A 24,836-nucleotide genomic window follows, 5' to 3' on the forward strand; every position below is an offset into this window, starting at 1 on the left:
ACATAGCAACTTAGTGAAATCATAACTATTTGATAGCTTAACATCATAACTGACCATAAGTCATGTCTAATATGTAATTAATCATACACACTAGTTCACTCACTATAGGAAATTCATCTTGATGGTCATGATCAATCATCCCTCAAATCAGTCATGAACAAATCATCAATGTGTAAAGGATCCATGACTTGTATCTTCCATGCAACTCTTAATGCATCCAAGTCATGTACAATACAAGTAATGTTGGCCAGAATGCTAACAAAAAAAAATGTATAAAATAGAGATAGATAAAAGTGAAATTGAAATATAATTAAGTAAATAATAAATTCTAAATTTATTACATCATGTCATACTTTAAGGGTTTTATCCTAATAATTTGGGGTATAACTATATTGAATTGTCTCTCAAGGACCAAGAGAACATCACCTTCATGTGCCCTTTTAGCACCTATGTGTATAAGCGCATGCCCTTTTGAGTTATGCAATGCACCAACCACTTTTCAAAAGTGCATGATGAGCATTTTTAATGATATAGTGGAAAGCTCATAGAGTTATTCATGGATGACTTTACGATTTTTTGAGAGATATTTGAAGAATGCTCCAACCATTTGGAGAAAGTGTTGACTAGGTGTGAGGAAAAACACCTTGTATTGAATTAGGAGAAGTGTCATTTCAGAGTCACTTCCGAAATTATCCTAAGCCATGTAATCTTTAAGAAGGGAATAGAGGTTGACAAGGCAAATTAAGATTGACCTAATATCTAACCTTCATATTCCCAAGAATGTGAGAGGCATCAAATACTTCCTTGGTTGGACATGTGGGTTTCTATAGGAGATTTATTCAAGACTTTAGTGCCATTGCTAGGCCCTTGTCCAAGTTGTTGGCCAAAGACACCTCTTTTGAATGGACATCCAATTACCAGAGGCCTTTGACATGTTGAAAGAGAAGGTTGTTTCTGCACCCATTATGCAACCTCCAAATTGGAGTTTGCCTTTGGAGATGATGTTGCAAGTGACTTCGCTATTGGAGTTGTTCTAGGGTAGAGAAAGGAGAAAAAGCCTTATGTAATACACTATGCTAGTCGTACTCTTGACAATGCCCAAATGCACTATACTACCACTAAGAAGAAGCTCCTAGCTACAGTGTTTGGCTTAGACAAGTTTAGATCCTACCTTGTAGGGAACCTTAAGCAGTGTTCACAAATCATTCAGCCTTGAAGTACTTGATGGCCAAGAAAGATGCCAAGCCAAGGTTGATTAGATGGGTGTTGTTGCTCCAAGAAGTCAAGTTAGAAATCAAAGACAAGAAGGGGGTTAAGAATGTATTTGTGGATCATTTATATATCTTAATTCAACTTTGAGGAAAAAGGAGACTTAACGCCTATGAAGAATGATTTTTTGGATGAGTAATTGTTTGCTAGGACAATACTTCCTTATTTTGCAAATATTATGGGCTATCTAGCCTCGGGCTAAGTGCCTCAAAATTAGAACACTTGAGATAGGAGAAGATTATTTTCAGAGATGAGGAATTTCTTTTGGTATGATCCGTAACCTTTTCAAATATTATCCCAATCAAATATTTAGAAAATGTGTACCCGAGGAAGATATTCCTAATGTTAGCCCTTTTGCCATGAGGATGCCTGTGGAGGTCATTTTTCCTCCAAGAAACAAATGCAAAGGTTTTTCATTGTGGATTTTACTGGCCAACCATCTTTAAGGATGCCCACAACCATTGTAAGGCATGCCATCACTGCCAAATGCTTGGGAGTGTTTCAAAGAGGGGTATGATGCCCCTAAGTAAACTTTGGGGCATAGACTTATGGAACCATTCCTCCTATCCTTTGGCTATCAGTACATTCTTGTTGGGCTAGAGTATCCATCCAAGTGGGTTGAAGCCGGTTGGTATGCCTAGAGCTCATCAATGAAATTAAGCAATCGAGATCACTCAACTGTCAACAAGAAAAAAAGCAATTTACAGAGGGGAAAAAACTGGTATGCCTACTTACTTCTCTGTACCCTGCTGTTGTTCAATAGGGATAATGAGGTGGATTTTTTGTTTTTCCCATGATTATAAGCTGATGGGATATCGTTTTGAAAGTGAGAATTTTGAGGAGTGAGAAAAACATTGATGGAAACATAGTTATTGTATTAGTCTGATATGGTTAATGCTTATTTGACTGCTTGGACCATATATGTATGTGTATGGATGTACAGCATTTTATCTCCGATATATCATTGATTTTATCATAACCCCGTTTTCTTTGAAAATGATCAAATCATTTTGTCCTTCGAGGAGAGAAAAAAAATCATTCGAGATAAAGATTAGGAGTACATTTGGTAATGATTTTAAGAAACATTTATTCCCTTTTTAATACTTGAACGGTCAAAATTTTCAAGTTAAATTAAAAATACTTTCTAAAATCATTATCAAACGAGCTCTGAACTATGCTTGATTAGAAAAAGGTCCCTTTTTTGTAGAAGTTGTCTATATTCAATTTTCGTCTCTTCACTTTCCATGGATTTTGGTGGGCTGATTTGAGAAGAAGCCAATTTCACATCCTTTAGCTAATTTGTGGATGATAAATGACATGATATCGTCCTTAATCTATGATCAAATGATGCCAAGGGTGCCTTGCGAAGAATTAAATCATCCAACAGCAGAGTAGTCACCCGTAAAATAATTCCATTGTAACATTTGCCCTGCTCTGTTCCCCTGTTTTTTAAGAACTTATTCGGAAAATGAAATATTTTTAGAGAATATGTTGTTTGTTTTTTTCACTTGTTTTTAAAGATACTTTTTAAAAATAATTGCATAAATACAAAGAATAATAAAAAATAAATCACCATTGATAAAAATTATTTTTTAAAAATACAAAAAAATCTCTAAATTCTAAATTCTCAAATGGACTTTTGACTTTTGATAGCATTAATAAGGAAATATAAAATGTTAAGAAAAAATCTTTTCTCATATTTATTATAGAAAATAATAAAAATAAATAAATAAAATTAAAATTAATGATAAAATAATACATTTTCAAATTTATTTAATCTTTGTATTGAAGAGTTAAAATAAGTTAAACTAGTGTATAAAAATAATTTATTAATTTTAAATCTAATTTTTATTTTCCTTTACTTTTCCTTTTCTTCTACTTTCCTTTTTTTTTTTCTCTTGTATTTTCCTTCAAATTTTCTGAGTATTTTTCATAATACAACCAAATATGGAAAAATCATTTTCCTTAATATTTTTTTTTCTTTCCTTCATACTTTATAAGAACCAAACATAATGTAAAATAAAAATAGTAGAGCAATGATATTCAATAGAAGCAAAACACAAGCAATTAAGACAATAGAATACAAAATTAATTCCCTAACACCCAGGTGAATTCATTATAAACTACAAGCTCAATGAAAATTCACCAAATTCCCATTTTATTCATCCAATTCCCGCATTGTGTAGACATGTCTTTTCAACTCAGTTGCATGCATGATAATCTTTTGACAGTAACCCATATGCTTATTCCAACAAATAATTCTCACAAGTTAGAACATCCAATGCTGCTGCTTTTTATACTGATGGTTTCCATATGCTTTACCCCAAAGAGCCATCTTCATTACAGTTGCATGGTTTTAAGTTTTATGTGAGCGAGAGCTTACTTTGTTATCTTTGCCTTTGTTGTCACTGGCCTCGTTCCTGCTATTTCCAATTTCTGTTCTGCTACTGCATGCCCAGTTGCTGCAGACTGACCCCATAGGTAGTATGAAGCCCAAGTGGTCGAGCACAAAGTCCTGTGTATTAGATTCATCAAAAAGTCGGTTATGAACACATTAGTCGCCCCACGGTTCAAAGGAAAGAGGAGATATGCCTGCATTTGCCATTTAACCAGAGTCTATATATGACAGCAGCAAAGAGTGTAACTTGCTATCGGCTGTGGGTGTGTGTGCATGCGCATATAACATCAGCTCTGGGAACTTGATAAGCATACTGACAAGGAATACCTGAGGTAAGGCCTGATACCCAGAAAAACAACATTTCTTCCTTGTCTTGTCACTGGAAACCTTGAAGCCATGGTCATCCGGGAATCTTTTGTATGATTTACCTTTCAAGGGAGGAAGCTTTATAGCCATTATCAAAACAGTTTTAGGCAGCATGCCATTCTTGACCACACTCATGTCCATTATTTGGCAAACCCTCAGATGTGGAATTCATATATCGACCATTTTCTGTAGGATTGGAGGCTGCACAGATGGGAAAGCATTATCATGGGGCACAGAAATAAAAAATAAAAAGGAATATAGCAATCAGAATAATAGCATTGAAGAAGTCTTGCCAGTTTAGGAACTCATAATCATGGCTGCTACCAAGTAATCCTTCTCTTACAAAGTCAACCATCTGTTCAAGATAAAATTGACAAAAAATCATATAAAAAAACGGAAGAGTATGAAATAAAAGAGCAAGAACAAAGAGGCTATTGAACATAAATGAACCTTGGTGCAGGAAATATTGAGAAGCATCCCAACCTAGAGCTTTATCAAATCTTCCAACCACCCAGCTGCAGGATTGCATATCAAAAACCAAGATTTATAGGCTGACCCAGTCCTCTGCTTAGATGGAGTTAACCTTAATAGAGCAGGAAATTCGGCTGGGAGCCCACTGAAGAGTGGGGCTGGTGGAATCATTTGACAATTGCTTTTGCACAATCAGAGTGACAGAAATTGACACTACTCATCAACTCTTCTTTTTGCTTGGAGCAGAGGCATAAGAATTCCATCAGTGAGACAGATACTGGGACTGCAGTCAATACTCCAGAGATGGGATATCATCACTCATAAAGAGTACCTCATCCTCAATTGCATAGAGATACACCTTCAGGAATAGGTTTAATATGAGTTAAGGGAGTAAAAGTTCTGTGCTGAATTCCTTGCTAATAAAGGGAACCATAAGGCAGATAAGTCTTGCTGTCTAGAGTTACTGAGCAGAAGGATGAGAATCTGGTCCTTGCTAATTCAAATGGTGTCTCTTGCTTACATGCTTAGGCCCCAACCTTTATTTTAAACTAAAAGAGAAAGAAGTACAAAAAAAAAAAAAAAAAAAAGAATCTGGAAAATTCAAACAAGCTTACCTGCTTAAAAAGAAGGTGCAGGAAAGTAAAAAAAAATCAAACAATACAACATTAAAAACGTATTACTTGGTAATTTCTCCATTTCATTACCATCTCAATGACCGTATTCACAAAAAATTGTGGATTTCATTGCTTGGATTTGTGAGATGCTCCTAATTGCAACATCAGCATGCCCCAATAGAAAAACAATTCCAGGATTCTAGCTGCACCCACCTGCAATGCAGGCAATAAGCAACATCAATTGTATATAACACCACACTGTAGCACAAAATAATACGAGTGGAACCAAGGTGAAAAAGTATACCAGTATTTATATTGTGTGATCAAATCACAAAGTTTCATTTCTTCAATCCAGCAATCCACTGGCTGTAGTTTTTCTTGGTTTGTAGTCTTTCCAGACGGTGATTCAAAGCCGTCCAGTGATTAGACTCTCACTTTACAACTCACAGAGTTGTTAATCATCAGTTGATGTTTTCAAATGGGTGCACAGAGGATTCTCAACCAACATACTCATTCAAGGGACAGGAACTTTACCAAACTCCTCTCCCTTGAGAGATGTCTCTTCAACTTGAAGCCAATGGATATCCTGCTCAAATTGAAAAACTTTGAACCATAAATATTGATAACCATCACCAAACAGTTTTAAGAAAAAACATTCCAAACTCTCAAAAAGGCAGTGATAGAGGAGGGGAAATAACAAACTTCAGCAGAACCAGACATTTAAAATTTTGATTTTTTAAACATTGCATATAAGTCATACCATAGAAGAAACATAGCATACAATTTACTTTATTGTTCTTCATGAAAATATTCTTGCAGAAATGAATAACATCATTAATATAGGAACTGCAAAGACTGAACTAAGGCCTTTATACAATACCAGCCCAAAGTTACACAAGTCCAAATAAGAAGCCCATAGTCCATCTTAAAATCTTATCATTTGCCTATCAGAAAGGAAAAGGAAAGGAGTTCCATAATACATCTCAACAGAGAAAATTGTCACTTTTTGAAGGAGAATATGATATCGCAGAATGCAGACTAATAAGAATTCAATCAAACATTATGCTATGAGTTTTTTTATCCATAAAAGATTGACCAGATATCCAACAGGCATCAAGCAAACAGCCATGTATTTCTTTTACCTTTTTCCTTTGTTTGACAAACAAGCAAACATCAGTGTTCTCTATTATTCAATCCACAATGTAATAAATAGGATCAAAGACCTCCATCAAACTTTATTTTCAATCTTTGCTTGCCAAAACACATTAATCCAATTTTTTCATGTCTGGCCTCCAAGTCTTCTAGGATATTTCTGAGACACTAAATGAACCTTCATCAGTTGGGACATTTATGGGCCCTTGTCAAATTTAGATAACTGGGGAAGTGACATCCTGTTTAATTATTTATAACAGGTGTTTAACATGTATCCCCAACAAGTAAGATTTTAGTACATAGCACACAGTGAGACAACCTAGTCAGCCCAGTTCTTTCCATAATCAAGTTGAATTCTTCATATAGAAGCACCCACTGATACCTTAAGTAGAGGAGAAAGATAAGACTCAAACCATTCAACACGCACACCAAAAATATATACACACATGCACCAAAGAGGGGGGGGGGGGAACCCTCCTTGTGATCAGTTAGTATACAGGATGGTTAATGGGCATTTCAAAATAAGTGCAGTACTAACATACATTTTTTCTTTGATAGGTAACCGCAGTACTAAGATACATAGTTGCCCAATCACTGGATCCACAACAAATAGAACTTTAATGTGCATATAGAAAAAATAAATAAGCTTTAATTTGGAGCAACACATGGATAAGATAGCTCTCAACATGCAATCAATTTGAAATTTTCTGTGCATGACAAACACGGGAGCAACAAAAAATTTGAAGGTCAGCTTGGCCAAGCATGGTTCCACATTAACTAAGTATGAAAACTTCACAATGAAACCAAGTATTAATGAAATTTCTTTTTTTCGATAGGCAAAAAGAACAATTTATTTAAAACACCAATCAAGAAGGGGCAGACCCCAGTGTACAGGAAGTATGCAAAGGTCATCAAAGGCTGAGAAACAGGAAAAGGGAACACATTAGTGTGACCCCACACAATCCAAAAGTCAAACACAGATGAGCATTCCACTCTCACACAAAATCTGGACCAAATAAAGAATGTTAATTCTATAAGATGCATCTAATTTTAGGAATAGAGGGAATAGTTGATTTTATAAGGAAAAAAAGCTCTTTTTGTCTCTAGAATTAGAAGTTAAGAAATAGGATCATACTTTCTTTTCAGAATAGTTAATTTAAATTTTCATTAAAATTTTTACTCAGCCAAATTTTTTTTTAAGCTATCTAAGATTCTGCCCAGATTAAATAGTGGCTCACTGATTCTGTCACAAGAAAATCACAAGTTTATCAAGTTTATAAGGAGGAAATGCAGGATTGGGGTTCAGAATCAGGAATGTAGCCTAAATTGAAGATTCTAGCCACTAAGATGGAATTCTGAATCTGCGCTTCTGTATCAATATATAGCATGTTTCAAAATAAGAGAGGAAGAATTAGAGACATGTACCATTTGACATATGCAATCTGAAAGTTGAAGTGCCTCTTCCCACCTGTTAATTCTAATGAGCCCCTTCACGAGGTAGAAAAAAATGCTTAGCTCTGGAATACCACCCCTCTTTATCATGTCAGCATACAACTCAAAAGCCTTATCAACCTTACTTGCAAGGGAGAGGCTCTCAATTAAAGAAGAGTACAAATCCTTGTCTGCAGCTGAATAAGATGTACATGACGACATCTCTTTATGCAGCTCTAGAGCCAATTCCAGCCTCCCCGCCTTGCAGAAGCTATCAATCAGAATTCTATAGGCTGGAATTATTGGCACTGCAACATTCTCAGCTATCTCATCTAGAAGGCCAAGAGAGATTATGAACTCTCTGTTGAAACCTTCAATGACCTTACGATAGCCTGCCATATGTTTAGGCCAATATGTCTGTTTCATCTCATCCAAAAGTTGGTGAGCATCATCCAAAAGGCCAGCAGCACAACAATGGTTTATCAAAACCCTGTAGGTGACAAAATTTGGAGCACAACCCTTGGCACCCATTTGTCTCATGAGCTCAAGACATTTGTCAACTTTACCGGCCTTTCCAAATCCATCTATCATTGCAGTATAAGTCACAACATTTGGATGACACCCCTTTTCTTCCATCATCGACATAAGCCTATAAGCCTCATCTGTCTTCCCAACTTTACAGAGGCCATCAATCATCTCCGTATAGATAATAACATTGGGAGCACAAGAATTTTCTAGCATTCTGGACAAGACTTTTAAAGCGAGATCCAACCGTTTATCTTTAAACAACCGATCAATAAGAGAGCTATAAGTATACACATTTGGACCATACCCACGTTCTGACATCTTGGTAAAAACCATTTGTGCTTCATCTAATTTTCCAACCTTGCAAAATCCATCGATAAGAGCATCATAAACAATATGATTTGGCTCACAACCTTCCACTGACATAACATCCAATAAATCACGTGCTTCTTTAACTTTGTGTGCTTTGCACAAACCATCCACCAGAGCTCCATAAGTAAAAATGTTTGGATCTCTGATGTTGCCATCATCAATCTTGAAGTACATGTCCACATCCGGAATATCTGCATTTCCCCTCATTCTTGCATAAATCTGGCAAGCTTTTTCAATTTGCCCAGATTTACAGTGACCATCAATCAGGGCAGTATACGTGATAACATTTGGAATGCAACCTTCAGATAGCATCATCTCAAAGAGGTCATTTGCACTGGACATCTTCCTTGCCTTAAGGTAAGCATGTATAAGGGCAGTATAAGTCACCACATTAGGGGCACAACCATCCCTTACCATTTCATCAAACCATTTACGAGCCTGTTGAATGAGGCCCACTTTACAAAAGCTATCAATTAAAATTGTATATGTAAAGACATCTGGAACAACATGATTACTTTTCATTTCTTCAAACAATAGGAAAGCGTTGTCTACCTTGGACGCATTACAAAGTAAACCAATCACTTTTGAGTATGTGCTGGTGTCAGGTATGAAACCCTTACTCATCATTTCACGAATAATGCTATATGCTTTCTCAAACTTTCCAGCCCCACAGAGACACCGTGCCAAATTGCTGACATTGACCTTGTTTAATACAACGTGAGCATCAAGCATTTCACCATAAGCTTTTTCAGCCAATTCTAACACATCCAAGCTAGGTAACTTCTCATTGCCACAAATACCACCAATTAGTATATTATAAACCACATAACCTGGCTGGCAGCCACAATCTCCCATTTTCTTGAGCAACTTATAGGCATAAGAGTAGTCTCCTGATCTGCAATAGGCATGAACAAGAGAATTAAAAATTCTACGACTTGGATAACAACCTTCTGTAATCATCATACTAAGAATCCTCTTACACCTACCGAGCTGTCTTTTTCTCAAACACCCACAAAGCAAAATCCTATAAGTGACAACATTAGGAATGCAAGAACTAGACCGCATCCTACTCAGGAAATCCATAGCTTCTTCAAAAAGCGAAGCTTCACACAACCCAGATATCATCTGTGTATAAATCACTGTATCAAGTTTAAATTCTTCCTTCTCAATCAGTGCAAGCGCCTCCCTCCACCTCCCTGCTTTGCACAGCAAATGCACAAAGCAACCCAGTGTATACCCATCCATATTAAAACCAGAATCAGACATTTCTCTATGAACCAAATAAGCTGTGTCCAACCTATCTGCCTCTAGAAACACTCTAACCAAAGCATTATAAGTCAATCTTGAGGGCTTGTATCCTAAGTCCTTAAGCCTCCCTAACTCCTCCAGTGCCACATTCCACAGTCCATTTCGGCAACACCTCCGAATCAAAACATTAAGCAACTTCCCAAGTATTTCCTTATCATCATCTCTAATTTCTCGGAGAAATTGTTCCGGTACTCTATCATTGCCCCCACAACCCAATACCTCCAATAAGGCATGATAAACAGGCCCCGTGTGACCATACCCAATCTGCCTACCTGCCCAGATAAAGAATTTAACACCCAATTCAGGGTTTTTCACAAGACTCAACACATCAACCACCAAAGTTTCATTCAATTTCTCCCTAAATTGCCTAAGAAACTTCTGGGTTTTGTGCCCAAACCCATCACCAGTATTCCTAATAGCATCCAAAATCAAAACCGCATCATTAGAACACCTACCAGACACCGATTTATTCACTGAATCGCCAGTGTCAGAACCAGTTTCCAACAAAGAATCCCGCAAGAATGCAAACTCCTCGGCCAAAAAGGATTCCACCCGCGAACTTTCGGGGACACTGAAATCGGAATCGACCAAACCGTGGAGATTATCCTCGGAAGAAGAGGTGCAGATGAATCTACTGATGGTTGAAATTTTGAAAGGTTTAGAAGCAAAGAAGTGGGTTGTCATTGGAAGTGAGTTAGAGAGCAAAATCCTTAAACCCCTTTGACACATTGCCTGATAAGAATTAGGGTTTAAGGAAACCGAGAGAAGAATAGTAAGCAATGAGAGTGGTGGCTTGGGTTTGAGATTTTCTCATGGTTCAGACAGGCGACTCACGCTATTCGGAAGTGAAAAGCAGGAATACAAACTCGGACCATTTTGAAAATGCTATAGGAAAGAGCTTTTGGTTTCAGTTTTGTATCCCAAAAGACGCGTTTGGGAAACTTTTCTTTTACCGAACAGATTTTAGGCTATGCTTGTTCCGCAAATTACAAAGGGAAGAAAAAATTTGTTAAAAAAAAAAAAAAAAAAAAAATTATTTGATTTCATTATGGAATAGGAAAATAAAATAAAACTCACTTAAAATTAATTAGAAATTTCTATATTTTTAAGTTATTTAACTTTTATATATAAAAAGAAAAATAAGAGAAATGAAATTGAAATAACATATAAAAATAATTTATTGATTTTAAATCAATTTTTTATTTTCTTTCTATTTTTTCTCTTTATTTTCTCTCCCTCGCATTTTCTTTCGAACTTTCTGGGAATAAAACATAACTAGGTTATGCTTGGTTCGGATAACATTAAGAAAGAAATTTTTTTAAAGAGAAATCTTTGAGTCATTGCATTCTAATGTTATATACGAGTTCCTTGAGTGTTATAGTTAACAATGCTTATATGAATAAGTTTGTTAAATTGTTGATTGATCGTACTTATTGAACATTGATTTCACTACTCTTTTGGAGCTCATTAGTGTAAAAAAAATTTAGGCAATATATAATTAGTTTTATCGTCTTTAATTCATTCTTCTTTAATATGTGTAATTCATGCAATATTATCTTTACGTAGCATTGTTTGATTGTCTTTAATGGAAGATAGTCTGCATGATTCTCGAATATATTGGATTATAGATCTTAACCACACAAATTCTTGACTTGTTTCATGGATTACAAGTATTTCTGATTGATTTGGAAAAGTAACTACCATTGTCTGCTTTACTCATCGCTCCGATATTATCATATTACCACAAGTAAACACATATCATGTTTGAAACCTAACTAAAAGGTAACTAACATCTATGTGTTTAAGTAGATATGATTTCACTCCTTTTACATAAATAAATTCATATATATGGTTCCATGAAGATAACACAATAGATGCTTGATTTTATTCCAATGTCGTCAAGTTGATGCAAAACCATATCTTGCTAATAAGTGTGCATAAAAAGCTATATTTGTTCTTATACAATTTGCAAAATACATCAATACACAAATTGCATTGAGATTTGCTACTTTTGGATCAAGAAGTTCTACATTATATTCTTTAGGACGAAAGAGGTATTTGTTCACTTCAAGTGAACAAACAACCATATGGGAACTTAATGAGTGTGATTTATCCATATGAAAACATTTCAAGACTTTCTTTGTATGCATTGATTGATGGACAAACACTCAATTTGAAAAGTGATCGATCTATGGGCCATGACAAAACTTTGTTTTTCCCAAATCTTTCATCTCGAGTTCCTCTTTTAGATAATTAGTTGTTTTTGTGAACTTTTTAAGAGTCACAATAAGATTCAAATCATCTATATATATTGCAACAATTGCAAATCTAGTCGTCAATTTCTTAATGAATGCACATGGACAAAGAGGATTATTTATGTATCATTCTTTCAATAAATATTCTTTGAGGTGGTTATACCACATGCGTTTAGATTGTTTTAATCCATCCAAGGATCTTTATAACTTAATTGAGTTCATGTTAGGATGTTTCAAATTATTTGCTTTAGGCATTTGAAAGCCTTGAGGGATTTTCATATATATGTCGTTATCTAAAGATTCATATAAATATGTAGTAATGACATCCATAAGATACATATCCAATCATCCTAAGACTACTAAATTAATTAAATATCGAAATGTGATTGTGTCCATCATAGAAGAATTTGTTTTCTTATAGTTAACACCCAATATCTATAAGAGACCTTGAGCTATGAGTTGCGTTTTATATCTTGTGATTTCAATTTTCTCTTTATGCTTTATTACAAATACTCATTTACATCCAATAGGTTTGACGACTTCAGACGTCTAGACTATAGGTCCAAATACTTCTCGTTTCTCTAACCAATCTAATTCTGTTCAGATAACTTCTTTCCATTTTAACTAGTCTTTTCTATATCAACATTCTTTCACACTTTATGATTTAGGGTTATTATCATTTCTTATTATGTCAATGGTCACTTGGAAAGAATATATATCATCCATAAAAAAGATATTTCAATTCCATTTTTCTCATGAATGTAAATAACTAATTGAGATCCCATCATTATTAGGTATTTGTACCTTTTCAAGAGCTAATTGTATAATATGTGCCTCTTCTGATACCATTTGTTTTAACTGTACCTTTTTAAGGGCCTTTTAGGATTGATTAATAATTTTTAATATCCCATGTTCAGATACAACTTTTTCAAAAGTGCAATTTTTCTTGCATGTGTTTTTCTCTTTTGGCAAATTGAATCTTTTGAGCCAACAAGCCTACCACGCTTCAGGCGTGCTTTAGTTTCATTATTTAATTTCTACTGTTGAAAATCAAAACAACCTATGTGAATTTCTTTGGTTTTTTTTTTTTAAGTTTTGACTGTGAATGATGTTCTTATGGCATTGATCTGAGATAATTTTAAACAATCTATTTGTTTCATCTTTGCATTTCTTGGGCTTTAATTTGGACTTGCACTACAAATTAAATGTTTTATACCAAAATCTACAACCAAGTACCTCCTTTGTTAAAGAAAAATCACTTTGTTTTGATACTGGATACTGATAAATTAATTGGAATAGCCAGTTCTGAGGGAATGCTTCTTCTTCTTAGAGTGGAGGAGCAAAACCCCCAAAAATATGCGCAATGTAATCTTACCTGCAGTAGAGGAGTTCCCTGTAGTGGATAGAAAAATTGTTTTGATCAACTGATTTGTTAGGATACCAATGTTATATCCCCTGTTTTCATCATGTTCTACTAGAGGTGGCCATCTTAATTTTGTTGGTCTTTTTTAAGGATACAAAATCTTACTTATTGTGGCCATGGCTCCATAGTCTACTATGCATATGTAGATTACCCAACTAGTATTGAAGTTACAAGAACACCTAACAAGCTAAAATTTACAAAAGTTGGGGAGAAGATGTCTTTTAGGGTGGATCTCATACCTTTCAAAAATAGTAATGGAAACTTTTAGTTTTTGGGGCTTTAACATGGAGCAATGACATCATGCATAAGGTTAGATGTCCTATTGGTCTCAATGTCTTCTCTGCAAAGGAATTTGTGTTTTATGTGTGATGCCATGTTCAAAAGGAAAAGCATATTTTAGATTTTGAGATGAATTCAAGTCTGCTCTTAACTTCTGCTCTATCTTCCTCCGTTAAAATTGTAACGATCTGCTCTCAACCGTGTAGATATTGTCCGCTTTGAACCCAAAGGGGCCCTCATGGCTTTAAAACGAGTTTACTTGGTTAAGAGGAGCCTCTACATATATAGCGCCAGAAACTTTCTCCCTTATCCGATGTGGGACATCACAAACACCCCTTACAGGGCCAAACAAACCCCCGCACCGGGGTCAGGGATCGACTCTGATACCATTTGTAATGACCTGCTCTCAACTGTGTAGATATTGTCCGCTTTGAACCCAAAGGAGCCCTCACGACTTTAAAACGCATCTACTTGGTTAAGAGGAGCCTCTACATATATAGCGCCATGAACTTTCTCTCATATCCGATGTGGGACATCACTATACACTACAAATCCTCCTGAACCTGAAGGGATAGTCAAAATAGGAGTTATAACTAATCTATTCTTTAACTCTTGAAAGTTATGTTCACAGTCATCAGACCACTTAAACTTAACCCCTTTCTGTGTCAACTTAGTCAAAGGTAAGGCAATCTTAGAGAACCCCTCAATAGAACCGTCTATAATAACCAGCAATCATAAGAAACTTCATTTTTTAGTCATAGTATTAGGTCTTCTCCAATTTTTTACAACATCTACTTTTCCAGGGTCAACCGAGATACCATCCTTAGTTATCACATGCCCAAGGAAAGAGACTTTATCTAACCAAAACTCACACTTCTTCAATTTAGCAAACAATTGCTTATCTCTTAGAGTCTGCAATACATTACTCAAATGGCGCTCATGCTCTTCTCCACTCCTTGAGTACCCCAAAATATCATCTATAAAAACCACCACAAACTGATCTAGATAAAGTTTAAATACACTATTCATTAAATCCATAAAAGTAGCAAGTGCATTAGTCAAACCAAAAGGCATAACCAAAAACTCATAGTGTCCATACCTAGTTCGAAAAGCGGTTTTGGGTACATCCTCAGCTCAATTGACGAAGGATGTTGTGTCTTTAAATTTTCTTACGCCCATGAGAATTATTAGAGATGCAATCCTGGAAGTGGGTAGCCCTGCTCCAATATTGATTTCAGAAGGGGCGAATACCATGGATGTTGGGAGGTCAGTATTAATTCAAACTGAGCCGAGGACCAGGTTGGATGCAGGGACTTGGGGGACTATGGGGGTTGGTTTAGGTTACTGCATTGCTGCTGCTGTGGCTTCACCTGATCGCCTTGTGGTTGCAGTTGAAGGTGACTCTGGATTTGGGTTCAGTGCCATGGAAGTTGAGGTATGATCCCTTTTGTGTGAAAATGATTTTATTTATTTATTTAGATATATTCATAACTGCACAGTGATGGGGGAGTCTTACCATGTTTTATTGCAATTAGTCATGAACAAGCGTGGTGTAAAACTCACATTGGCAGTTCTGCTTGTGAGGGATTCTTACTGCTATGATTTTCTTGTTGAAACACTTGGCTGATTTCATCTGGGAAATTTGCTTCTCTAGTAGCTAAGGACTCTAGTGAGTCCTTCTTACTGTTTTCCCCTAATCTTGAGGCTGTATCTTTTCTCCATCTCAGGAAATTGTAATCTAGTGGCAACAGATTTCTCAAAGGGAAGCATTTAATCCCTTTGAGCGGTAAGTAAAACCCTTAGACCCAGGAGAAAGCATCTCTGATCCTGGATTGTTGCTTAAAGCTCCAAATGAGTATACATCTTAATTTGATGTTGATAGGACAGTGAATGATATTTGTGTTCATCCTTTCCACAAATTGGAAATTGATAAGTTTGAAGAATTCTGTATCTTGCCTTTTAATATTTTGGGTTTGCTTGTTCCTACTTGTAGCTCAAATTTTTAGTTTGGTTAATTTATAGTTTTTGAAGGTTAAACTAATAATTTGTGGGTATCATAAACTTGCATCTTTTTACAAACAACTTTTTCTCGTGCAGCTTTTTATCATTTTTCCCTCTTCTAGGAAGTGTATCATCTTGTATATTAGCTGTGCAATTAAGTTCACTGCCTACATACCAAGCACATCACCACTAAATTCAACCATAATAGCACATGACATGTCAAATTAAACCAGTCACCTGCATAGCTGTGCCAAAATAGATCCAAGTGAAAAGAAGTGGCATGAAACTTAAAATTTATCTTGTCATGACCCTAACCTAAAGCACCCAAAGACTAGAAGAACAAAATTGCTATCTTCATCTTTATTAGATTATCACAATGTATCTACTGGAGAGGAGCCACTTCCCTGTATGAATAGCACTCCTTATAGATACATGTCAGAAACTCCTCAAAGGGGTCTTCAATTTCTAGGCAATTTTTTGGCCCACATTGTATGCACCACTTAAACGGGTCAAACACTGAGTGAACATGTCAAAATATTATTGTTTTGCTTTAATAAAGAAAAACAATATGGTTTTTAAGAGGAAAATATAGCAAGAGAGGAGTGATATGAGCATCTAATGTGACTAAATGTTCTTTCTTTGCTGAGTTTCTTCTTCCTAGTAACTAGTTATGCAGTTGTTAGTATAGAGATACGTTTGTCTGTCATTATGAAAATATATCGTGTTTCAGTGTCATGCTTTGCTGTCATCTTCCTCTTCTACATCTCTGAATTGGCCTCTGTGTCACTCACATTTGGTACTGAAGTAGCTTGAGGACATTCCCTTTTCTGTAGCTGTCTTGCTAGATCTTCATCTATTGTTAGATCTAACCTTCTCGGATCCAGCAGCTCTACAACATGCCTACATGTCAGATAACCATTTTCAAACCCAGTAATTTTCTACACATTATTTACACTCTGCAGCCTCCATCATCCTAAATGAGTGGACATTTTTTGGCACATTAACTATGTCACCCAAACTGCATTGTCACACATTGAGGTTCAATTACTTAATGGATCCCACATAATTGAGATGACCCTTTTTCTGTTTTTGGCTTTTTGTCTTGTTACTTTTTTTTGTTTTTTGTTTTTTTCCCCGGTTGTCTTCCTCTTTTTACAATGAATATGTGAGAATTCACAGGGTAACTTGTCTGACAATCTAATTTCATTGCAGATAGCTGTATTAAAAGTCATCTAGTAAATCCAATAGCAAATTATTATAAATTTGGAGTAGTGGATTCATACGCATACTAAAATTCAATTGTTAATATTCATTATTAGTAAAACAAAATAAGTTTGCATAAATTTGATTAAGAATAAAAGAACACTCTACTTATTGAATAATTTAAATTTAAGTAAAAAGATTGTTTATAGGTGTATTTTTCTTTCTTTGTTTGATAGTCTTGTTCATCACATAAAGGCCTTAAGGAACTCCTCCAAAAGATTATCCTGCTTGGAAAACCTATTATAACCTCTTCATATTGTGTAGTCGGGTACCTAGGAGCATACAGAGGGTAATAGAGTTGAATCTCCTGCCTCTGAGGGTTTAAAAAGTTAGCTTATATTTATCTTCCTCACCATTGAAATCTGTATGGTGTGACTTTAGTTCTGTTAATGGTCTTGTAATGTATGGGAGTTTTTCTTATCATCAACTGATGTGAGTGTGTGAATAAGAGTAGCCATTAACTTAAGCCATGACTTATGTTCCAAACTTAAGGCATTGTGGCTATGTTTTGTTGACTAGATAGGATATACATAAGAAGATTATTTCCAGTGAGATATGGTATCCTTGCAATAAATAATATCCTAGGATATTATATCCGATGGAATATATCATATCATGCTTATGCTTGTTTCATAGAATAAAATATTCTAATATACATATAATTAATCAACTAAATTATTGCAATATAAAAATCCATAGTTTAATAAATAAGCAAAAGACTTATATTACATTTCTAAGATAATAATTGTTTTCCAATATATATGAGATAATGTTTATTTATATTAATATTTTATTTTATGTTTACAATATTTATATTATTTTTATATTGTAGATCACACAAGGTATTTTGTACAATTTTATTCTCTTCTTCATATTCAATTTTTTTAGAAAACAGTTTTCACTTTTCTTAAGGAAAATTTGAAAACACCAAACTAGTGTTTTTATTTTTATTTTTTCCCATATTTTGAAGTTAATTTTCTAGAAATTGAAAATAGAAAAACACTGACCGGATATGTTTTTGGATGATTAATATTAATAATATTATGTTTTCTTTTATTGCAAAATTGCAACCCTCAATGGTGAGACTCCATTGATTTTCGTCTAGGTGAGACTCCTAGAAGGCATTAATGAGACTATAAGGTTTTTGATTTTTTCTTCGTTGTTTTTTTCTTTCTCTCTATTTCTTATCTTATATTTTTCTCTACTATAAAATTTATTACTTGTTCCTCTTCTTACACCCTAAAAATAAAACCTTAGCCCACCTACCCTTGAGTGTAGGCAACCATCCTAAGGTTGTCCTACATCGATATGTTTTGTCCTATCATGATGAATTGGGTTCTTGGCAATGTTTATGACAGATTGTCTATCTTGGAATGTCTTCATAGGTTTTTCAATTGAGATCCTCAATTCTCTTAGTACCCTACTCAACCATATTCCTTCACAAATGTCATGTGCCATGACTCTAAACTCAGATTATGCACTACTTCTTGACATGACAGATTGTTTTTTGCTTCACCATGTAACCAAATTTCCCAATACATACATAGAAATATCCAAATGTTTATCTACAATTAGTTATTGATCTGGCCTAATCACCATGTGTGAAGATTTTAGTATCTTTGCTCGATGTCTGCTTGAAGTATAGGCCCTTCCCTGGTGTCATCTTTAGGTATCTTAGGATTTGATGCACAACCTCCATGTGTTTTTTGGTTGGATTGTTCATAAACTGACTTACCACACTAACAGAGAAACTGATATCAAGTCTAGTTTGAGAAAGATATATGAATTTTCGCACTAATCTTAGGTATCTACCTTTGTCTACCAGTGCACTGTCTTCTTTAGCTCCTATTTAGTTGTTGAATCCATTGAAGTATCAACAAAGTTGCATTCGAGCATCCCTGTTTCCTTTAGTAAGTCTAAGACATACTTTCATTTAGAAACAAAAATACCATTTCTTGATCAGGCAACTTCCATATCGAGGAAGTGAGATTGCCCAAGTCTTCGATTTTAAACTCTTTAGCTAGAAAGCCCTTAAGTTTGCTTATTTCCTCCTCATAGTCCCCTGATGGAATGATGCCATCTACATTCACGATGAGAATAACTATTTTTCCTTTGGGTGAGTGTTTAATAGATAAGGTGTGGTTTGCCTGACCCTGAGAATACTCATATCTCTTTACTGCCTTTGTAAACCTATCAAACCAAGCTCTTGGGGATTGTTTGAGACCATATAATGACTTTTTGAGCTTACACACTTTGTCGATAGGAGTCAGGAGGAATTTCCATATATACGTCTTCTTCTAGATCTCCATGGAGGAAAACATTCTTTGCATCTACTTGATAAAGAAGCTAATCTAAGTCTTTTATCAACGATAAGAATGCCCAGATTGTATTGAGTTTGGCTACTAGAGCAAATGTCTGCTGGTAGTCAATTCCATAGGATTGAGTGAACACCTTAGCAACAAGTCGAGGCTTGAACTTGTCCACACTTCCATCTGCCTTACAATTGTGAATATCCATTTACATCTCATTAGATGTTTTCTAGTTGGGAAATCTGAGATTTCCCAAGTTCTATTTTTCTCTAGTGCACGAATCTCTCCCCAAATGGTGACTTTCCATTTTGGTAATGTTAGAGCTTCTTGGATAGTGTTAGGAATTTGGATTTTGTTGAGATTGTAAACAAAGGCAAAAAAAAAAAAAAAAAAAAAAAAAACAAAAACTAGGTGATAACCCTTTATAAGAGACAAACTTATAGATTGGGTGACTTGTACACGATCTCACACCTTTCCTTAAGGCAATAAGATGATTAAGATCATCATTAGAAAGCTAAATACTGGAAGATTCAAAACTAGTGTTACTTGGTGAAATCTCAATTGATCTTGAACTTGGATCAAACTCTTGGATTTGCTCGGGAAGTGTTCATTGCTCTATACCCTCTTAAGTCATTTTTCTCCTTGAATAGACAATAAGCTCACTATTTTCTATAGGTTCAAGTGGACTTTGGATGTTGTTAAGGACTTAAGGGACCTGGTAAGGGATTTTGAGGTTTGGCTTGAGGGATTTCCAGTCGAGGACTTGGAGTAGGAACAAAAGCCCTTAGTGATTCGGTTTGGGGGACTTGAGAACTAGGATCGGTATATGAATTTAAAGGACTTTGAGATGAGTTTGCAATATTGGCTTTAATATCCCAAAGTTGGTATTCCCGTGTGTAATTCATCCCTTGAATATCAAATTTGGGATAGTAAGGTTGTTGTTCATAAAAATGTGACATCCATGGAGTTATAGTATCTTTTTGTGACTGGTGAATAGCACTTGTACCCCTTTTGATTTGGAGAGTACCCAATGAATATGCATTTGATTGCTTTGGGATCAAGTTCTTCTCAGAGCACCCGAACACTTTAATAGGAATGGTGGAAATAATTTGAGTTCTAGGATATGAATTGAGAAGAACTTTGCAAGGTGTTTGGAAGTTTAGAACTTAAGAGGGGATTCTATTTATAAGATAAATTGCTGTAAGAATTGCCTCACCCTAAAAATATTTTGGAATATGTGTGCATTAGTGATCTAGTAATGTCTAGAAGATGTTTATTTTTTCTCTTAGCAGTCCCATTTTGTTGAGGAGTATCTACACAAGAACTTTGATGTACTATTCCCTGACTTAAGAGATAATAACCAAGGATTGATTTTAATTACTCTTTTGCGTTGTCAGTTCTTAACACTTGTATTTTGGCTTGGAGTTGAGCATGAATCATATTCTTGAAATTTTAAAATCTAACTAGCTTCTTATTTTTCTTCCATGAGAAATACTCATGTAATCCTAGTGTGATCATCAACAAAAGATATAAACCATTGAGTTCCGGTGATGTTTTTTATTCGAGATGGTCCCCACACATCACTATGAATCATTGAGAAAGAATAAGACACTCTATATGGTTGATTGGGATAGGAATTATGGATATGCTTGGAAAATTGAAAATTTTCACACTGAAAAAATTTTGGACTTTTTATTATTGAATAATGGAGGGAAAAGTTTCTCAAGGTATAAGAAATTTGGGGAACAAACACCCTAAAATTTCTACTGCACTATCATTATTAGAATTATCAACCGAAAAAGAACTTTTATGAAACAAACTTTTGAACATAATCAGCCTTGTGAGCTTGTTCTTCAAGCGAATCATCAACTTTGAGGAGATGAGTCCTAAACACATCTCAGCACTGCCAATCGTCTTTCCCAAATCCAAGTTCTGAAATTCACAAGAGTTTAGGAAAAATTTAGTAACATAATTGAGTTCTCAAGTGAGTTTCCTAATAGACGATAGATTACAATCTAAATTTGGAACTAAGAGAACAGAATCCAGGTTTAGGTTCTTTGAAATAACAATAGAGTTTGTATCAGCCACCTTTGAGAGAGATCCATCTACTATCATGACAGTAAAATTTTCATGGCATGGGCTATATTTATGGAAAATATTAGCATTTCCAGTCATATGGTCCTATGCTCTTGAGTCCACAATCCATAGACTCATCTTCTCTCTTTTAACATTCAAGGCATTTAAAAAATTACCTTTCTGTGCCAAGGCCCTGGTTCCAATCATAGAAGTGACATGAGCTTGTTGTGACTGGCCGAACATTTTTTGCAGAAGTTCTAGCTGTTCTTTGCTGAAAAGACTAGGTTTGAATGGTGTCGAATTCTCATCAATTTGCTGGTTTACCATGAATCTTGTAGCAGGTTTCTTTGATGTGTCTAGGTCTGCGATAGTGATTACACCGTGATCTTCCTTTCTTTTCTCAATTGTCATTGCTATGGTGTTCAATCCCTAGAGCAGCAAGGGCAGAATTTTCTATGGTAGGTGTCACATTTTGTGATGCCATCATTACCTTTTTTCGGCTCTCTTCTCTGCAGATTCTGAGAAATCTTCTCGGATATTTGGTGGAGGCTTCGATCCCGACACCCTCGAACTTGAATATTCTTCTCTGTTCGATGATCTTCTAGTACTTGATTCCATCTTTTGGGCAGTTCCAATAATGTTCTTTGAATATGTCCAACTGTTTCCAGTGACATATGAGTGTGCTGTAGTATTGAGCGATGGACATGATCATATAGAATACTTTCAACTTAAATAATTTTAATGTATTTTCATTGCTGGAGTAGGTCCTTTAGTTGCATCCCATATTCCTTCACAGTTCCATAGAGCAGAAAGTTTTCTTCTATATCATTGATCATGGAGTTGATAAGCCAGGAAATGACCATGTTATTCTCTGACTTCCATGATTTAAATTTCAGATCTTCCTTCTTGGGAAGAACTGCAGCCCCTGTGAGATGATCATCTTTCCCTTTTCCACAGATGGACATCATGAGATATTGGGACCACTGGAGATAGTTGTGCCCATTCAGTTTGTGCCCTGTAATGGGAAGAAGATTGCCATCTGATCCTCCATTGTTGTTTGAGACAACAGCTGGATGATTGGTGGTGACTTTGAAGGTTGAGCTTTGCCTTTTTGTGGCCATTCAGTATTTTGTCATTCAAAAAACTAAGGTTTCAGAGGAGGCTTTGATACATGAAGAAATGTGAGAAGGAAAAAATGATTCTATTTTTCATTTCTTGAATAGAGAAGAAAATACAATGCTATAAAAAATGGAGTGGCTGAAAATAGCATCCCATTGTTCATGGGATACAACTACTAACTTACCTAGAAAGACCCACTAATTTTAGGAAACAAACTGCCTATGAGATCGGGTAACATGCTTCCAAATCTCCTTATTATATAAAATACCAAACAGAGTCAACTAATTTACAGCAGTAAAACTCCTAGAAATCAGACCGATAACTGAGATGTCCACACTATGAAAGCAAAGAATAAGTTACATACGGGTTGTAAACCTAAACTTAAAATTCAATAGTCAAGGAAATGATAATGTGATAATTGCTCATTGTACCAGTTATTATTGCATACTCTAAACAAATTCCAGGGCTTAAGCATGTATCATATGTGCTGTGCTTAAATATCAACTGCAGTGCACATAACATGCTTAATTTCTTTTAGTTTTAGATGAGGAGCTTTTTCTGTCATCATAATAAATAATCTTGTACTATGTATGTCTTGCGCATGTCTTGTATTATCTATGTATTTTGTAAGTATGAGATATCAAAGCAATGTCAAAGTATAATATCGTGAAAGAGGTGGAAACATTAAGATCCAAGAAAATGTAGACTTGAAATACAAAATCCCAGTTGAATTTGATTATCCATAGAAGTGTATGTATGTATGGATGGATGGATGCATATCTATCTATCTGTGTGTGTGTGTGTGTGTGTGTGTGTGTGTGTGAGTATAACTATCTCTCTCTGTCTCTGTTTTCTCCTATCTCTGTGTTATATCATATATTCATGTAGCTCCAAACTACAGCATTTTCTTTGTTTCCCCAAGGCTGTTTTTATAAACCTAGTTAATGATAACTTGGCAATTTTTATGAGTATTTTGCATATAAGTACTGCTTTGTCATTTAGATTTATGTTCATTGGTTGGAGGAAGGATGACAAGTTATGATTGTGCCACTTGATACACAAATTCATACCCAGTTGGATGACTTGGTCAGGACACTAGAGATGCTGTTAAAACAGCACAACAACATTTCTACAGCTTCATAGAGTCCATTGATGCCTGCAGAACGCGTCTCAGTGAATACAGATGATTCTTCTAACACTTGCTATGAAATGAATAACTTCTATGCTGCTAGGTTTGGAAATCAGCAGAGGACCGATTGTGTTCTTGATAGGAGTCTTCTATCATGGTAGAAATTCCAGAGTTTCTTGGAAGTCTCAAACCTGAGGAATTTGCAGATTTTGTGAATGAGAGATTGGATTTCCAAGTTCTATCAAGCTCCTGAAGAGAAGGATAAATTAGTACTAGTTCCCTTAAAGGGAGGGCCTGGTAGGAGCAGCTACAAGTTTTTTCAGCAAAGAAAGGGTAAGCCCCCAAATTCAAAAATTGGAGAAAAATGAAAAAGAAGATGAAAGAAAAGTTATTCTGTTTAATTACATTCAAGTCATGTACCCAAGGTATCTTAACTACTGAATTTCTGTTACCTAAGATCAAGGAATGACTTGTTGGAGATGGATGAACTGCTGGTTGCAAGTATATCAGTGATTTGAAAATAAGCATACAAGATGTGTTGTTTTTATACACTTTCGGACCTATGGAATAGGAATATTGCAAGAACCAACTGCAATACTCAGGCTTCAAATGGCTGACATATTCTGGCGCAATTAATAACTCGTGTGTTCAAGAATAAGGATTATCTTGTGGAAATTATTGGAATCAATAATCTTAGTGTACAGAATTGCATCTTTCACAGTTGGTGAAAACCACCAAATGGTTGATCATGAACTTTCCAGGATGCAGATCATTGCCACATTCAATTTATCAGTTGTTCAAGGGAGCCAAGCTTCTTGTGTCCCAGACCTATGAGCTCAACTTGGTAAACTTCTCAAGTTGCATTTCAAAAGTGTCCCTAGAAGGGAGATTTTCAGGCCATCATGCTTTTCAATTATCAAGTGACACAAGAAAAAAAAGATTCATTTCCCATTAGATCATTTTACAAGGACATGAACTAGAACCCTCCTCCAAAACCATCTTGCCATTTACTACCCCGAATCATATTGCTTGGTGTCTGCAACTAGACTTGTTTAGCTAATGTTGTCAGCTGCATA

General features: G+C 35.4%; 2 protein-coding genes across 6 annotated transcripts; one reads left to right on the top strand and one right to left on the bottom strand.

Annotated features, from left to right (window-relative positions):
* Positions 1-3,357: 3,357 nt before the first annotated feature.
* Positions 3,358-10,825, bottom strand: LOC117914874 (pentatricopeptide repeat-containing protein At1g06710, mitochondrial). 4 transcript variants are annotated; one of them, XM_034830387.1, is made up of 6 exons: positions 7,696-10,825; positions 5,423-5,704; positions 5,209-5,331; positions 4,484-4,862; positions 3,995-4,388; positions 3,358-3,784 (listed from the first exon to the last, which is right to left on the bottom strand). In XM_034830387.1, the coding sequence occupies exons 1-2, from the start codon at positions 10,633-10,635 to the stop codon at positions 5,633-5,635; spliced, it is 3,012 nt and encodes a 1,003-aa protein (XP_034686278.1). In that variant the 5' UTR covers positions 10,636-10,825; the 3' UTR covers positions 3,358-3,784; positions 3,995-4,388; positions 4,484-4,862; positions 5,209-5,331; positions 5,423-5,632. The 4 variants fall into 4 exon arrangements, with proteins under 4 accessions (XP_034686278.1, XP_034686279.1, XP_034686277.1 ...); XM_034830388.1 differs by having other exon boundaries at positions 4,517-5,052; XM_034830386.1 differs by having other exon boundaries at positions 4,484-5,052.
* A 4,102-nt stretch (positions 10,826-14,927) lies between these two features.
* Positions 14,928-24,125, top strand: LOC117914711 (2-hydroxyacyl-CoA lyase-like). Of its 2 annotated transcripts, none has more exons than XM_034830156.1 (2): positions 14,928-15,298; positions 23,723-24,125. In XM_034830156.1, exons 1-2 carry the CDS (start codon positions 15,041-15,043, stop codon positions 23,816-23,818), a joined length of 354 nt encoding a protein of 117 aa, XP_034686047.1. In that variant the 5' UTR covers positions 14,928-15,040; the 3' UTR covers positions 23,819-24,125. The 2 variants fall into 2 exon arrangements, with proteins under 2 accessions (XP_034686047.1, XP_034686048.1); XM_034830157.1 differs by lacking the exon at positions 23,723-24,125 and adding an exon at positions 15,591-15,660.
* The last annotated feature ends 711 nt before the right edge of the window (positions 24,126-24,836 follow it).

Source organism: Vitis riparia, chromosome 5 (assembly GCF_004353265.1).
Source record: "Vitis riparia cultivar Riparia Gloire de Montpellier isolate 1030 chromosome 5, EGFV_Vit.rip_1.0, whole genome shotgun sequence".
Taxonomy (NCBI): Eukaryota; Viridiplantae; Streptophyta; class Magnoliopsida; order Vitales; family Vitaceae; genus Vitis; species Vitis riparia.

What these genes read in the sequence shown, in the direction of transcription:
- LOC117914874 (XM_034830387.1), bottom strand. Translation starts at nt 10,635, where the DNA reads ATGTGTCAAAGGGGTTTAAGGATTTTGCTCTCTAACTCACTTCCAATG. An exon ending in CAGATTGCATATGTCAAATG is followed by an intron (nt 5,705 to 7,695) that starts GTACATGTCTCT and finishes CAATTTGAGCAG; the next exon opens with GATATCCATTGGCTTCAAGT.
- LOC117914711 (XM_034830156.1), top strand. Translation starts at nt 15,041, where the DNA reads ATGAGAATTATTAGAGATGCAATCCTGGAAGTGGGTAGCCCTGCTCCA. An exon ending in TCAGTGCCATGGAAGTTGAG is followed by an intron (nt 15,299 to 23,722) that starts GTATGATCCCTT and finishes TGACTTGGTCAG; the next exon opens with GACACTAGAGATGCTGTTAA.